The sequence below is a fragment of the Falco biarmicus genome, chromosome 5, assembly GCF_023638135.1.
Source record: "Falco biarmicus isolate bFalBia1 chromosome 5, bFalBia1.pri, whole genome shotgun sequence".
Lineage (NCBI taxonomy): Eukaryota > Metazoa > Chordata > Aves > Falconiformes > Falconidae > Falco > Falco biarmicus.
Window position 1 is genome coordinate 43,148,834 of NC_079292.1, and position 16,869 is coordinate 43,165,702.

General features: G+C 38.1%; 1 protein-coding gene across 27 annotated transcripts in view; it reads right to left on the reverse strand.

Moving 5' to 3' along the window:
* Nucleotides 1-16,869, reverse strand: part of NRCAM (neuronal cell adhesion molecule) — a 166,117-nt gene that overhangs the window by 71,158 nt on the left and 78,090 nt on the right. For 20 of the 27 annotated variants that reach the window (XM_056341512.1, XM_056341520.1, XM_056341515.1 and 17 more), the window contains one exon: nt 1,540-1,728. In XM_056341512.1, the coding sequence (XP_056197487.1) occupies nt 1,540-1,630 (91 nt within the window). In that variant the 5' untranslated portion in view covers nt 1,631-1,728. Of the gene's footprint in view, nt 1-1,539; nt 1,729-16,869 lie in introns of those variants that run through there. The other 7 variants (XM_056341538.1, XM_056341533.1, XM_056341532.1 and 4 more) reach the window with 2 other exon arrangements.

Consider the following 16,869-nt stretch of genomic DNA (forward strand, 5'->3'; position numbering starts at 1 on the left):
CTCTGTAGGGGCCATGTGGGGAAGACCCACAGAAAACACAAGTCCTTCCCTTGTGGTGCTTTCCCACAGCCCATTCTAATCATTATTTATGAAAGCAATACCATCATTATAGATGTAATTTTGATTAACAAGATTTTTGGCTAAAAACTGAAGTATGGAACTTTATCAGACTTAACAAAGTTATTAAACATTATGCGGTAGGAGACAAGTTAATTGAGAGTTAAACATGACACATCTAAAAGGGCTACTCATTTTTGCCTACTGATGCTCTATACAAAAGATAATAGTGGTGCACAATTTACATTAGTTCCTAAACTACAAGATGGGTTTAAAACACTATTTCTAGCCTGTAAAAACATTTAGAGAGAACTTAAGTTTAGAAAAGGATTTTTAAAGCCCTCTTTAAGCTACACTATTGCTCTAAAGGCATACACACCAAGTCTGCTGTGATTCAGATATATTGATCTTGTTACAGAAATACAGGTCATTGGTTTGAGAAGCTTGTAAATATGCATGGAGAAAAAAACACCAAAGCAGTTGCAACTTATGTCAATGATTAAAGAAAATCATGCATTTATGGAAGGTAGGAACATATCAAAAACATGGGTGTAAAGAAAGCCGTGCGAATTAGAATTGTAGGCAAATTTACTGATGTATTAATCCATCAATTTAACACCAGCTCTAATATTCTCTTCTCTGGTAATCAGTTTAACAAATGAATAGTCACTGTGAGGTGCAACACGGTTCACTGGATTTTGAAAATGTGATCACGCTTATCTTAAGAAGTAAATAACAACCTGAAGCATGAATAATTTCATAAAAACAGCTATTAGGGCTATAAAACACAACAGCTACCATTGTTTCCTTTTCAGCATGGAGCGCTACCTTCAAGGTTCCCCGCTAAAACAGAATTTCAGATCATGGGATTTCCCTTCTTCTAGATGCTTCCTCACTGTTTGATGCTGGAGTTCCCTACTCAGCACACAAGCTTTTAACTTAAAGTTAGGTACTTAACTGTTTCCAGGCACTGCTCAGGAAATATAAGAGCCTAACTTACTCTCCCGGATCAAAGTATTTGAATCTTTTACTAGAACTCGTAACTGAAGTTCCAGAAGAACTGGAAACTTCTTACATGAAGGTAAGGGTGACTGCTTAGAGCAGCTAAGAATTGTCCTGGGGTTTTCAGCAAATTGTCAATATGATCTTAAGTTCACAAATAATTAGCATTTAACTAGGCTTCTCTGCCCTTCTTCATTTTCACCAAATAGTCAATCAAGGTACACTGAAGTGTGAGTATTCATGAGAAACATAAGTTAACCCTTCTCAAGCAAACAATGTAAGTCATTTTACATGCAGGTTTTTTAAAATTTTCAGTGAATTAGTGTAAATATTCATAATCATAATGTCCTGACTGAAGTGAGCAAACACACTCCACATTTAGCTTCATGCTGAAGTTATCTTCATCTTCCTATACAGAAATTATATACTAATCTTCCATTATTCCATTAACCTGCACTTATTTAGCAGGTTAATACTTACAGTCAAGAGGTACTTCCAATGCAGAAATCATTTGGCACAGAAAGAGGACCAAGGAAGCTTTGCTTGCAGATACGCTCTTCTTTCTCATCATGATTTTAGGCTGTATTGACTAAATCACACTTGAAGAATGGAGTTCAACTTCATCAGACTAGGTAGCTTGGAACAGTTATGTAGACATAGACAAGGGTCCTGGTAAATAAGAAAGTAACAATATGTAGATACTATGGAGAGTTGAATAGTATCTTAATATTATGAAATACCAGCAGTCTACATACAGTATTCAGGGATAATAGTTAAACCATGTGCTCTAATGAAATCCAAGCAGAGATGCAGAAGTTCTTAGGACACCTAGATCATAACGCTTCCCTACAGAAGCGAGTGAACAACTCCTATAACCTTGCTGAATGGAAATACAAATGGCTCTCCTAAGAAGGACAGAGCATCACTCCAGCTAGTTAAAAACCAGGACGTAGTCTCCAGTAGATTTACGAGATTAAAGCTCTGAATGCCTACCTAGTCTCTCTTTCAAGCACCCTGCACAATTCTTGGAAGGAGTTATTTTAGGCACCTACTTCAATGAATACATATCTGGCCACAAATTTGCTAAATAAACTGTGGGATCTTCCTGCAGCTTTGAGTTAGGTATCTGAGCTTCTCCCTGCTTTGGAACTCTTGCTAATAAGCAGCTGTACGGATTGCCACACTGAGGTGCTAGTTTATGTATTGTATAGGAACTTAGGCTTCTATTCCTGGATTTCTGATTCCACCCAAAAGACACAACATTGAAATACTTTGTCATTTCTAGTCTGAAACCAAAATCTAATTAACTGGCAGCACACTATCAAACTGCCTTCTCCTCGTTTCCTACATGAAGAGGTGGCAGAAATGAAACTTGAGGGAAATCTGTTCTTTGAGATTTGCTAGATGTTCTCCCTTAACCAAGCACGAGAGATCACAGTAGTCACAACAAAATGGCTCTGGCTCCCTCCTTATTTTTACAGCATTCAGGACCAAGCTCCGATTTAGAAGAATGGTGAAGGAGTAAAAACAAGCTGCCTGCAAGCCCTGTCATCATCACTGGTGACCAACAAAGACCTAGAAGAACACAGCCTTAGAAATCCAAATGGTGTTTACACAACACATTCTCCGTAAATGGACATCAGCTGAGAAAGTACTTCCAGATGCCAGACAGTTCAGGTTCAGAAACTTAACATCGCAGTGATCAGCATTATTTTCCCTTGAAGAGAGCACTTCCTCAGCTATGCCTACGGATGTGAAACTCAATGCTATCAAGTTCACAAGGAGTTAAAGTTGCAAAGAACCAGCACAGTTTCCTATGCTCCTGCTGCATTGAGGCTTCTCCAGAGAGTGCCTGAGAGCACTCCAGTGTGTTTCATGCAATGAAATGCTCCCCAGAAGAGTTGGGTTCCATCATACAACTGTCTGCTGTTCCCCAGTTAAACTAGGTTCTCACACACTGTTTTCCTGATCTTTATTGTCATCTCCTCATTACAATTAACAAGGTGCCCTCCTCTGTACAATGTGTTTGATCCCGAATTTTCAGGATACTCTTTGAAGTATTCTACAAGCAAACTTTGACTTTTATTGTTTCTTCTCTGAGCAAATTTCAGTTCTCCTTATGAAACTCTGAGAACCTGATTATCCACTTTCTTGTCTTGTTCTTTCACCATGTAAAATGGGTATTGCAGTGATTTAAGAGCATTTTAAAATTAAATTCCTTTCCCTTTGAACAAGTACAAACGAATATGCAAGCAGTGGTGAATCACGCAAGTGCAATTGAAATGATTGGTAAAGTAATACCCTTGAGAAAATGCCTCACACTGACCACCTCTGCTACTGCAATGTTCAGTAGGATACCTATTAAGTCTTCTCCTGGGATGTTTGTATATAATAAGAGAACTCAACAGGCAGCAGGAATTATACAGCTGAGCCTGCACACCGACTTTGTCATTCTTCAGAGGGGCAACGTGCCCAAATGGTTTGTGATAGAACATATTTAAAGGGAAATTATTTCAGGTTTGTCAGCACAACTGGGTGCTCTTGTTGAATATATTCAAGATTAAATTTGACGTAATGAATACAACAACTGCTGAGTGTAACTAAACATTGCTTTGACATAGTATTATCTACTACAAAATAAGGCCAGGGCTCTAAGTGCAGATCAGTGTAAAGGCCTTGATTTCAAAACTTGCAATATTTATACAGCAGATTGCCTTTTCCTCCAGATAATTTATTTAAGACTCATAACTCAGACATCTTGCCCTACCCTTTTCATAGGAAAACACATATATTTTGACAGCACGTTCAGGAGTCTATTCACTGATTTGTACAAAATACCTACATACTTCTTATGTACATAACAAAGTATCACTTGCTATACCTTCTGTGCTTCTTGCCAAGATGCTGATTGTGAGTAAAAACATGGACTAAAGGTTACAGTGTGGCAAACAGGAGTCAACTTCAATATGAACGCAGAAGTAAAGTATAATAATATTTGGTCACAAAATACCATACCAGATTTCAAAGGGAGGGCTTTTAGGTATGACAAAAGAAAAAGTATCAAGTGAGAGACATTCACTTTTTTCTCTTCTTTAAGTATTACTACTTTTTACAGATGAGCTGCAGAAAAACATGACTGGAAGAATGAAAGCACCAGTGAGCCTAAGGTAGAATATTCACAAAGTGCACAAAACACAGTTTGGTGTCGGTGATCTCTTCGCTAGAAGAAACAGCATGCATATGGAAGGGATCATCTGAGAGGCAGAATCCAAGATTCCTTTTCACACTATAAATCAAATGGTACAGGGACCTTCTTGATTTTTAAGAGCTTAAGAACAAATGAATCAGAGTGTCACAGAATCACTTAGGTTGGAAAAGACCTTTAAGATCACCAAGTCCAATCATTAAGATAACAATGCCAAGTCAGTCCCCAGGTGCCACATCTACACGTCTTTTAAACACTTCCAGGGATGGTGACTCCACCACTTCCCTGGGCAGTCCTTCCAATGCTTGATCACCCTTTCAGTGAAGAAATTTTTCCTAATAGCCAATCTAAACCTCCCCTGGTGCAATTTGAGGCCATTTGCTCTCATCCTATCTCTTGCTACTTGGGAGAAGAAACTGACACACTAGGCTTACATCCTTTCCCTCTGAAGGAATTCTCCATACTAGCAATGCACTGTGCTACTCCCTGAATCATGTCCAAGCATCGTCCGGGAGAATTACGGTTGGCTCAGGTCATAATCTGCCAGGGAGAGTGTTAACGATCAAGCAGTATACACAATTGTGGAATGCACACAATGTGGTATATTTTACTATACTACACTAGTACTGAGTACTGCTAATCCCTAATTGGGCTATTAATACAGACAAGACACACCCTCAATGGACATGTCCAAGTTTCATCAATTAAGGCTCCAGCTGGCTGAGGGAACACACTTTTCCTCTAGCTGTCTTCAACATAAGCACATGGCAACTTTTATTTCCTTGGAACTGCAGATGTAATATTTCTTTAACAGGATGTAAGTGGTACATTTACTGGATTTACTGGAATTTACTGGAATTCAGCCTACTGCAAAGTTAAATAAATTATCTTCCAAATGTAACATTGTTCCACAGAGTTTTGATGCATCAACTGATTACTCATTTCTACTCAATTACATCAGTTTAAGACAAAAAGGTCTCTATGAATTTGAACTGAAAATAAGGTCAATGTTACAAATGTGAAAGAGTTATAAAAATATAAGGAAGAACAACAGGAATATTTCATGCACCTTAGGGAAAAAAATGGATTCTCTTATATATAGTCATGATTAAATTAACGGGGAACAAGGTAGACACTGCAAGTGAGAGCAATATTACTACTGAGCAAAAAACCTCCTCTGCTTCATTTGTCTAACACCTGTACTTCTTCTCACAGCAGAAGACTGATATAATTAGAATATAGGAAGAATATACAGTTTTCAAGGAAATTTGCTTCAAAGCAGCCTTATATAAAGTTCTATAGAAACATGAAAAGCTATTTCAAATTAAGTAAATGGATTTGAGTTGTACATATAAGTGTTGATAATACACACATTTTATTTTATACTTTTAACAGATAAAGAGCACAAAATGCTTGCTTTTGAGAACAACTGCAATATCCTTATCATTTAATGACAGATCTTCATAGGGCTTATGAATTTTATAAAACTCTGCTAACTATAAAACTATCAATAAGATGATTTAAAATACTTTTTAATAACTGATTTCAAATTTCACACTTCTTTTGTAGCTTACCTAGCATTTACAATAATAGGTAACATTAAAAACTCTGATTGGAAACCATTATTTAGTTTAAAATCTTCCACATGGAAAGAGGTAACAATGTACTCTGTGTTACACTACCTTAATGGCATGGGCACAGTACTAATAGAAACAATAATGCTATTTAGATACTGCCTTTATTCTAGCTAGTTTTATGGAGGTAGCATGACTTTATAGACTAAACACCCATGTACCTGTTGACAGACCTGAGTCCTATTCAAAATACTGCTCATGAATAATCATGTAGTCAATTCAACCCCTACTGCTTTGCTTTTTCCCCTCTTACCTATGAGATGTAAATTGTCCAAGGTATGGTCTATTTACAGGTAGGTGGTCTTGATCAACTTACCACAAGACACATATTTCTAAGGTGGCTGTATACACGTGTACAAAAAAAGGAATAACCTTCAAAACTTTCCAAAATACACCACATTAGAACTATTCTAATTCTCTAGAACTCTGGAAAACACCACACTGCTTTCCTCCAGATTAGTCACTTGTCAAAGTTGACTATAGATATATAATTTAAAACCATCAAGGAATACTAAATTGTCTTCTCTGACCTCCTGTTTATGAAGCTTAAGCCCGTTGCTTTGTTTCTGGCTACATCATATGTGCTATGGGGACAGCCACGTAAAGAAGACTGGATCAAGAATAAACTGTAGAGACAGAACTCTTGAATTCAACAAAGAACTCCTCAGCACCAATTCAGATGCTGCAGGCACTTAATGTTAGATGTTATTTAGCCATTTTAAAGCTTTTTTTGACAAAGGCAGATGGTAAAACTGTGCCGCACTTGTAACATTCTTAGAAGTTCTATATACAGCAAAAAATCATCAGCCTGGTCATGTTCCTGGACTGTGCCTACACACAGCATGACTCTTTTGGCTCTGAGACCATACTTCAGCATTCACACTGGTGTCCTTCCTTCCCACCACCCAGACACAATTTCCAGTCTCTCTACACTCATCCACTGTCTTCCACTATGGGAAAATGACTTAGTCCTTGAAACTCCTTTATTGACAATCCTATACTAAGACCTGCTAGCTGGTTTGTTATTCACTGAAGTCTGGTCTGTTTCCTTACATAGTTCAATTTATGGTTTTATTAATTGGTTTCACATGGCAATAAGTCAAATGCTTTTTAAAGTCTACTAAATCAGCAGCAGCATCTTATCAAACTTGTAATTTTATTAAATATTAAACGATTAAAATCAAGTCAATCACTTGTTTTACAAGCCCTACTTTCCATAAAACTATGTTGAGAAGAATTAATTTTACTCATGGCCTTTAATTCCCTATCAGCTGAATCCCCAATCAGCTTTTTGCATATGTTCACTGTGATTTATATCAGGCTATATTTACCCTGCTCAATCTGCTTGTCTACTCTGAATCTGGGCAGAACACCAGCTTTCTTCCAGTCTTAAGGAGCGTATTAAAAATGAAAACCTGTAAACCAGAAATCTCCCCCACCAGCAACTCTAGAACTCACAGGTAGACCCATCACACCCAGACCTGCTGACTAAAAATATGTATCTTCAACACACATTCATATCTATTAATGTTTACTATGACTAAAAAAGCTCTCCATTCTAACATGATACATCATACATTTTCTTCCAATTCATCCTGTTACTTGCAATAGTAAATCAACAGCAAGAGGAGAAAATGATTGTGAAGTAGCTCACAAAACAGTGCTAATCTTGTTTCTGTTCATAAGACTTGGTCCTATAAAAATAAACGAAGTATTTGTCTGCTTGTCTCCTCCATGGCAATGGCCAAGACATCTGCCATGAGCACAGAAGCTCTTTCACACAAGTATCAGTACTGACCATGCATCTGCACAGCCCAGGCACAATGAGATCCAATCACTTCCAGCATAACTTTAGTATTAACTACTGAACTAGAAATGCAAAACAGCTTCATTATCCACCCATTTTGCACCGCTACGGAACTGCACTTGTACCGGGTCATCTGACACTCACCCAGCCGATGCAGCCCTGCACAAGGTTGACTCCTCTGGCCCAGCCAGGATGGAGCAGGATCCTACAAGGGCATGAATGCTCAGGATCTACCTAAGCACAGTCAACACCAAACAGTGGTTTGTTAGGGCAGGTGGGGTTATATATGAAGGTATGTTTTTGGGGTAATTCTGTAAGACATCCTCCCTCCAGCAGCCACTTGCCCATCGAATGGGAGACAGGAGAAGACCCCTGGGTTCCAAGTCAGCTTTAATCTTTTCCACATTGATAAGGCATAGGCAATCTGGATCTCGTCTTGTTTACTTGTTTCTGCTTTGTTTTGAAGAAAAAAGAAATCCTCTCTCCAAGTATTTTTCCTTTTCTTTTGTGAGTCTTTAGTGTTGTTCTTCCCCAAATATTATTAAAATTTTATAGCTGCTAACTGCAGCTCATTGGTAAATCACTATGAGAACTGGGATACAGCTAAAAAGCAAGGATGCAGGTCCTTAAGAACTCCACTCAGCAAAATCTTATTTCAGCTGTCTGCTCTAGAAGTACAAGTGCCACACCCTAGAAGCGCCCAAAAATGCAGGGTGAAAAAAAACCCCACAACTAAGGACAGAGTTCAAATGTCTAATTAAGGGCTGCAGGTAAGCCTGTAAACTCAGTCATGATCTGCAGACTCAAATGTTCTCTTGTGAGCAGCCACTTAAGAGCTGATTTTTAAAACACTGAAGCAGGGCTGATCTGTCCTTTTGCAGTTGTGTTACGTATTCCCTGAGGACCTATACTGGGTTTTGGCCCTTCTGAGGATTTAAACAGAAGAGCACTGAATTTCTAGATGCTGCTCAGATTAAATTATAAACTGCTTTGGCTGGTATGAGTACATACCTGGCAGAGGAAAGCTGTGGATAGCCCTCAAACAGGGAGGTAAGCCTCGTAAGCCCGGCAAGTTTAGATGCCTCCAGAGTCAAATCAGCAGCTGAACAGCATTTTTGGATTGCAAATTTAAACTCGGACATCTCAGTCTTGTTTGAGTGCTTTTTGGTGTCCTGAATTCTTGACTGGATTCAGACTTTTTTACCTCCTCACTTAGAATAGAAGATGGAATGGAACATAAAAATAATGGTTTAGTGCTATTTATTTCAGTAGTCCTTTAATCATTACAGCCTGAACAAATGTTCTTCATCTCTTATACATACATGCATACTTTGCAGTCTTTCAAAGGCTTAGTTTTAGTGCTTGAATTGAGTGCAACTTTGCAAATCTGCTGAAGACTATGGGTTTACACAGGAGGAAGTAAAAACATAACTTGCATAGGTTTAGAGAGATATACTTCAGCTTGAAGCAAATCCCTAAATATGGTGATAAAGGAGATTAAAGAATTTAGCTTGATTATTAAATTTTCAGTGAGTTAGAAATCACTCAGAGTGAGCGAGAGAAAGCAAATTAAGAAAAAAACACTTTTACAGCACCTGGATGTTAAAAACAGGTACCCACATTTAGGACAGCTCTTCATGCTACACTTTGACATTTTTAGAAGCATGCAAATGATCTAGTAACTCATAAAGTCCACTTTCAGAAGATTTAATTGAGACTGAACTTCAACAAGACTAAGGTTTTCAAGCAGCCCATCTCTTTCTCTCTGAAGGGTTTTGCAACAGAGCAAAACAGTGCTTATGAGAAAAATATCCATGAATCATCAGACTGCTATGACAGCAAACAGAACCAGAAGGAAAACTCAAGTGGGCAGAAGAAATATGCACCATCATCCTGAGTGAAGACTCCCAGTTCAATGACTACAGTTAGTGCCTTGTAAATACGCAAAAGGGATGCTCAGCTGAAACGCCCCCTGAAATGTTAATTTCTTTGCCCAGGAGATATGATGAAAGGGATATTATTTTTTTTTCCTTTTTCTTCTTATTTGTGTTTTTTTCAATCCACCAGAATTCAGAGCAAGGGCCTCTGAGAGCTTGCTTAGTAGAAGGTAATACATTCTGGATTACTCTGGTTAATTACCTTCTTCACATCCCTACAGCCAATCCCAAAAGCACTATCTGTCCAGAAGTATTTCTACAACACTGGAGACATTCTTGTGAAAAGCATACTGTGCAAAAGAGCAGAATCTGATTCAAAGACAGGGAAGCTCCTCCCTTCGGGAAGTAGAGCAGAAACCACTAATATTAGCATGAAATGCCAGAATAGTTATGTTAGGGAGGAGGTCACTCAGATTAGGGACAGTGCCAGAGACTGAGGGCTAAGGCATTCTGTCAGACATAAAACCTTAACAAGTACATGAACAAAGGAGGGTAAACAGTGCTGAGGGAACAAACTGTACAAACTTGAGCTAGCTGTCTTGGGTAGATTTTTTGGAGATGGGGGTGGGGGACTGGCCACCTATATGTAACATCTATTTAACTGGCAAAAGTTAGCATGTTTGCTGATTTAATTTTAATTAATTGCATCAAAGGAGTTACATGTTAGCTTGCAATCTCCACCCACCATTAAAAACTGAAATGAACCAAGAGCTCAGGTACAAACACTACTACACTTTAGAAATATCCCTGCCTTTCTCTCTACAAGTGCTAATAATGTTCAGGGCGATTATAGCTGCTCATATCAGGTCTGTCTCTGCTTTAAACAACACTAATTCATACTGCGACTGTTCCCAACAGAACGATGTGAGACTGAAGCAAAACAATTTGTTTCAAAGTATCACCAGTCTCGTGCTACACAACCACAACCAGCTCACCATGCTCAGGTATACTACTGAGCACCATAGGTGTAGAGATGACTAGTGCCCTAACAGTGAGAGAGAACTTGCCGATTTTAAGATTTTCTGACTTTATCATTTCTCTATATGAACATATCTAGTTCCCCTTCACTCTCAAATTCATAACAATACACAAAATACTAACTAGCTTTGTCACCTTCATAAAACCAGCCTGCTGCAGCTGGCCACCTCAACTCTATGAAGTAAAGCAGGGAAGGCTGGCATTCAAGTCTCCTTTTTCTCCTGCTGCCTTCACTTTCCTTCTTTTTTTCCCCTACTTTTTTTTTTTTTTTTTTTTAATTGACTTGTGGAGTTCCATCTCCCTGAATATATAGGCTCTTGTGGACACTGTGAAGCTTTAAGTGGGAGTATACAATGGGGCATGGCCTGAGGGGACATGCACTACATCTGTTCAACACCGTGCTGTGAACAATGACACAACCTCACTGCCTGTCGCCTTCATTACCAGCTGACTTAGTCGGCTGGCACTTGAGAAAGCAAAGGAGACGGTGTCTGCCCTTGAGAGCTCACACAGGGAGCTCACCACCACACTATGGGTAACTCCTGCCAGGGTTTCTCCCCTTGTCCATGAGCAGGGCACGGAGCGGTGTGGATGCACCGTCTTCTGCCTACCAAGATTAACAATAATGTCAGTGTTCCATGAGGTGGCAGAGTGACCCAGAGAGAGGGCAGGGCAGGCACTTCGCTGACCTTGGAGTCGAGGGGAGGAGAGGGCAAAGGAGTGGGGCAGGCAGCTGTTGAAGCAAAACACTGTGATGGGATTGAGAAGATCCCAGATAAATTGTACCTTCTGGGTTCTGTTAGACGGAGGGGAAAGGGAAGTAGGAAAGAAAGTGTGCACATATTTAAAGGCATTAACGTTGGCATTACATGTTTTAACATTTTATATACATAAAGTCAGACGTAGAGAAATGGAAAGTATTCAACATGATATTAACATGAACATAGAAAAGTAATTTTCCAGCAGTGTTGAAACCCGGGATCTGGAAGATGATGGGGGCAAAACCACACCCTGTAACAGACTAGTGGTCTGCATGTGAATGTTTGCTATAGCTCTGTCCCCTTCTACAGTGAATTCAGTGACATTATTTCAACATAGATTTCACCTTAAACAAGCGCTACATGAGCATTGCAGATATTGCACAGAAAGAAACAAAGAAAAGGTGAAAAAACGGTGTTGCAGTGATGAGGGAATACTGAAAACACTAAGGCCTGAAGGCTTCAGACACATTGTGGGTCCACTGCAGATGTGTCGTAAGGCAAACTCTAGAAAATCTGAGGTATACAGAGAAATTCCAGTGCAGACCGCTGTGACTCTGTCACCACCCAGCCTCTCACTCTGAAGTACAAACCATGGGTATCCTCCTCATCATACAGCTTTTAGTCAGTTCTATTCCCAGCCAGACATAAAGTGAACGTTTTTAGTTCAGAGCAAGAAAACCACCTTGGATGAAACCATCGGAAGGGAAGATGACATTTTGGATGAACCAGAATTCCACCTGTTATTACTTCCCCCTGGAATGTACTGTTATCCACAACTGCGACGTTCATTCCATTTATTACTATATTTCCCTTCTTGTTTTAAACAAACTGTGATTTTAGCCAGTTTCACTGCCATTGACTGTCAAAGCTCATCTGTCTAAATACACAAATGGATAGACCCAGTGCTGTTATTTTAGCGGGACAACTTCAAATAATAGACACAATGTACTAAAATCCATGTTTTTAGGAAGAATCCCTCATTTTTCTGGTGTCATTCATCCAAATCTGCCACTGGCTTCATCTGAACTTGGCTTGATTAGAACTCTTACAATTTGTTCTATAATCTTTATCGCAGTTGATTCTGTAAAATCTCTGTTCCCCAGCCATTTCCTTGTACCTGCTTTATCAAAGACCAAAAAAAAAAAGTAATTAAAAAATAGAAATTAAGGGCTTATTTTTATGCATTTCACATTTATGTAAATGCAGAAATTTTCTCGGCTATGATGATGTTAAAGGATTAATACGGCTTTTTAATGGAACATATTTTTTATTTTAATGTATCAAAAATAAAACCCTGCAGCTTAATTCTCACAATAAATCTAGCACTTCTAATAGTGTTTTAAAACACCATTATCAAACTGAAACCTTCTAAATGAGATATGCTAACCTACATCCCCATACTGTTGCCCTTTCATTTGAAATATATGTTAAGAATATGTTCAATTTTCTGTTTGAAAGAATCAGAGAAGGTACTTTACTAAAATAACATAATTTTAGGGGCAATTTCAGCAAGCAGCAATAGGACAAAGCAAATAACTACAGCCTGAGTGAGCTTTTTTATACAAATCATTAATTCAAACCTTCAGGGTAAAAAAAAAATAAAGCTCATTTATTCTTCAAGAAGTTAATCCAGTTGGTTCCCTAACTGGGAAATAGCTTTTCCTGCATTCTTTTGTATGTGTATGGTATTCATTAATGAAACAAAAAATCTTACCCAGGACTTCATATCTATTATGTAAGCAAACATTACACTTTGATGTAAAAATGTACGTTGTTCACAGATTGATTTGAATTTCACATTACCATACCATTCACGTTCACCTTACCACTGAGGAGATAAAAGGAATTTCTTTCATTCTGCCATGTTTACTACTGTTTTCTCTGGCTTGTTACAACTAATTTATCTCTTAAATCAAGATCTCAAATGCAAACAGCACACATTGCAAAAATAGTTAAGTTTTCTTGCTGTTTAAATTAAGCTCAGTGCAGTTCTGCACAGTCGCACCAATGGATGAGGAAAAAATTTTTTCCATTCAATGTACTCTTCCAAATAGTCTATTTTCTCAATGTATGAACACTATTGTAAACACATTTAATATCCTCCTACAAAATTAATAATAAATACTGAATTGAAGAAAGACTCTTCAAGGTACAGGAAGAAATAACATTGCAAGACAAAAACATATTATAAAAACCCCAAAATAACTACAAAAAAACCTTTCTGAAATACTGCTGATAGTACTGCAAAAGCATTTTACTACATAACTTGTAATCCAGACTGCATGTTGGTACTAGCAGATTGAGAAACATACTATTTTACCCACACTAAAGAATAACTACATTTAATTATTTAAAAATAAAATTGGCTTATTAACATATATACATGTATAGTATTTGTATCCCACAATGAGTATTCCAAAGAAACATCTGCTTTTATGACAATACCTCTAGACGCAGAAACAATGCAGCATGATTTTACCCCACAACTGAATTCTTACTCTCAGGAAAAGATACTGCTTTATAATTATGCATACATTTTATCTCCAAACTACCTTTTTTTTCTTCCTTAAACCAGGTTATTTGCTAAATTTCTAGGCACGTACAAAAAATGGAAAAAAAATTTCTCTCCAATAATATGGGTACACTCAACAGTAATTTCTTGCAGCGCAATTATTAGAAATTATTTCAGCAAATTCTGCCACTTCTAGTTTTTGCATAGTTGTAGCATCTAATGTATATTTTTCTTGTAAATGCATTATAAAATATGAACATTTCAGAAGGAAAGACTTCGAGATACTATAAAAATTAAGACATTTAAAAAAATGAAAATACATTCCTAATTAGCTTTGATTACTTCAAACACTTGGCTATGCTGTAGAGTGTTTATAAATTATCTTACTCTTTGAGGCACTTTTCAGTCAATCCAGTCATAGTTAGAGTAACAGTGTATCAAGGCAGCTTGTCAGTCAGACCCCTCTCCTTTGCACATCTTGAAATATCGATATTTCAAAGAAAGTACAAAGGACTGCTCACTCGACTCTCAAGCAACACCTGCAGGTGATACAGCCATATTAGCATAATACTGTTCTGGATTTCAACACATAAAGAGGTCAAAATTGCTATAAATCAACATTAAAGGCTAAAATTATTTTCTCAGCCATGCTAATTTGAATTGAGAGAGATGCTGTTGTCCAAGGATTTTTAATTTTACATTAAATTGCCTTACTGCTTATACACCAGAGAAACCATAATATAACTAAGACCAGAAAGTACTCTTTAATCTTTAATACAAAATTAAATTTTGCTGGGTTTTGAATTTATCCAGAGACTTAGTACCACTTAAAACTGTGCTTTGTTGTATTCATTCTAATCAAATGTTATTTTAATTGGGTCTGTGAGGACACGTACAAACTACTGCACCATAGGGAAGAAACTGATTTTTGATCTCCTGTTCTTACATCTCTGAAACCAGCCTGATTTTTAGTCTCACCTTTAACTTCCCTTCAGGCATTATTCCCTAGGGTTCCACAGATTCAATTCCCAGCTCAGATTTGCTTAGAAGAATAATGTATCTCAAAGCAGTACTTCTGGAAAGCAAGACTTGCGGAAATGGGGAGGTCTTTCCAAATTTCCCATATGGTCTACAGGAAGAAGTTGAAGCCTAAAGTAGGGCTCCTGGGAAATGCTTCACCAGGCACAGGGACAGAGCAAAAGGAAAAGGCAACTCCACCCAGCCTATAGTTTCATGGTTGCACTGATGTTCATGGTGCAACTGTGCAGAATGTGTGCATATACTACAAAATTAAGAGTGCCTGTTTACAAAAAGGAGCAAGAAATTAAGGAAGGACAACCAGTTGTGAATGTACTAGATCTCTCCCTCCCCCACCCTGATCTCTGCCTAAACATCCTTCCTCCCTGAAGACAGACAGATGCTGCCGTTTTTCCTCCCTAAAAGCTGTAAACTAGCCGGGCACCACCAGACTAGCGTAAGAGCTGTTCTCCATACTGCTGAGAGAGTAGCTATCTATGAAGGAGACTGACAGGAAATAAAATCCATCAAGGAAATAAACCTCAAACAGACTTTGAACACAATCAATCTGTCTCATAGTGACATAGAGGCTTGAGATAACAGCTTTTCTTACTGTCAGAACAATAAAACACTAAATTAATAATACTCTCTCACGGAGGGCAGTTATAGCAGCTGAGACTGGCTGATAATACCAGGCAGCAAAATTAGGGCAGCCCTCTCCCAGCCCCAATTCCTTCCCTCCTTAGCAGGAACTCGACTCAAGCTGTTTCACTGCAAAGATTTGGTAAGTAGTTCACCAATTTCTAGCATAAACTACAAGTTAAATTCATAACTATATTCCACAATTAAGTTCAATTTGTCCAAACAACACTTAAACTGAAACAAATAGCTTCACTCCCCTTCAGAGTAAAATTTAAACTAGCAAATCAACTTCCATCTCTAAGAGCATGAAAGCAGTATTTTTCATACCAAGACAGATACTTAAAAGCTCAGGGATGAGGGTTTTTTATATGTTGGGGCATGGTGGTGTTAGTTTTCGGGGGCTTGGTTTTGTTTCTTTGTCATTTGAGAACCTGGAGCAATTTTTTTGTACTATAGTTTAGATAGAATTGGATCAAGTTCATGAAAGGGTTTATGTCATGTTGGTTGCCTGCGCAGCAATCACCAGACAATGACCAAGGAAACCCTTGCAAGCTTCCTCTTCCAGAAGGAAAAAGCAGAAAACAGGCATCAACATACTCAGGGCTTGTCAGTAGGACACAGGAATGCTCTTCTTAAAACCCTGAATAACAGAAAAGGGAAAGAGTCTGTGTCTCTTTTAAGATTCACATCTTAAGGTGTTTTGTTCTTCTTACGTTTGAATCAAGAGCAGAACACAAAGGCAACTGACCTGTTTGCATCCCTTATTATTTATTTTAAAATGTTACAGGTTTTCACAGGGATCTCAGCATTCACACTCATGTCTCATTTTTAACTTCGTAATTCATTCTGTTACAGGAGCTGGCTGCTGTACAAAGGAGTCACCTGGAAGCATCCTCCACGAAACTGTGGAGGAGGTAAAGATGAAGTAAGACCTTTTCTCACTCTTCTTTAATCTTGATAGTGGGTTCCCAGCATTAGGCTGGGTCCAACAAATTACATGCATTTTAACATATAATGCTTGCTGCTGGGTAGTTGCCAGGTACGATAATAAAATTTCTGCTTAATGAAACAACGTTCCTTTTTGCCACAACGGCTGACAATCTTGGCTATTTTCAACTTGCAAGATGAATTTACATCAGTATATGCTGGGAAAAGTGTGATATACCTTTATGTTTAATATCAAAAACCAGAATTTCCAGACATAAAGCCAACAGTCGGCATGACTCAGACGCTCTGAACTTCACACATAGGCTTTCTCACATGTTTAATCAGAGAAAGTTTAACTAAGTCACTGCACTGGTTTAGCAGAGATATTGA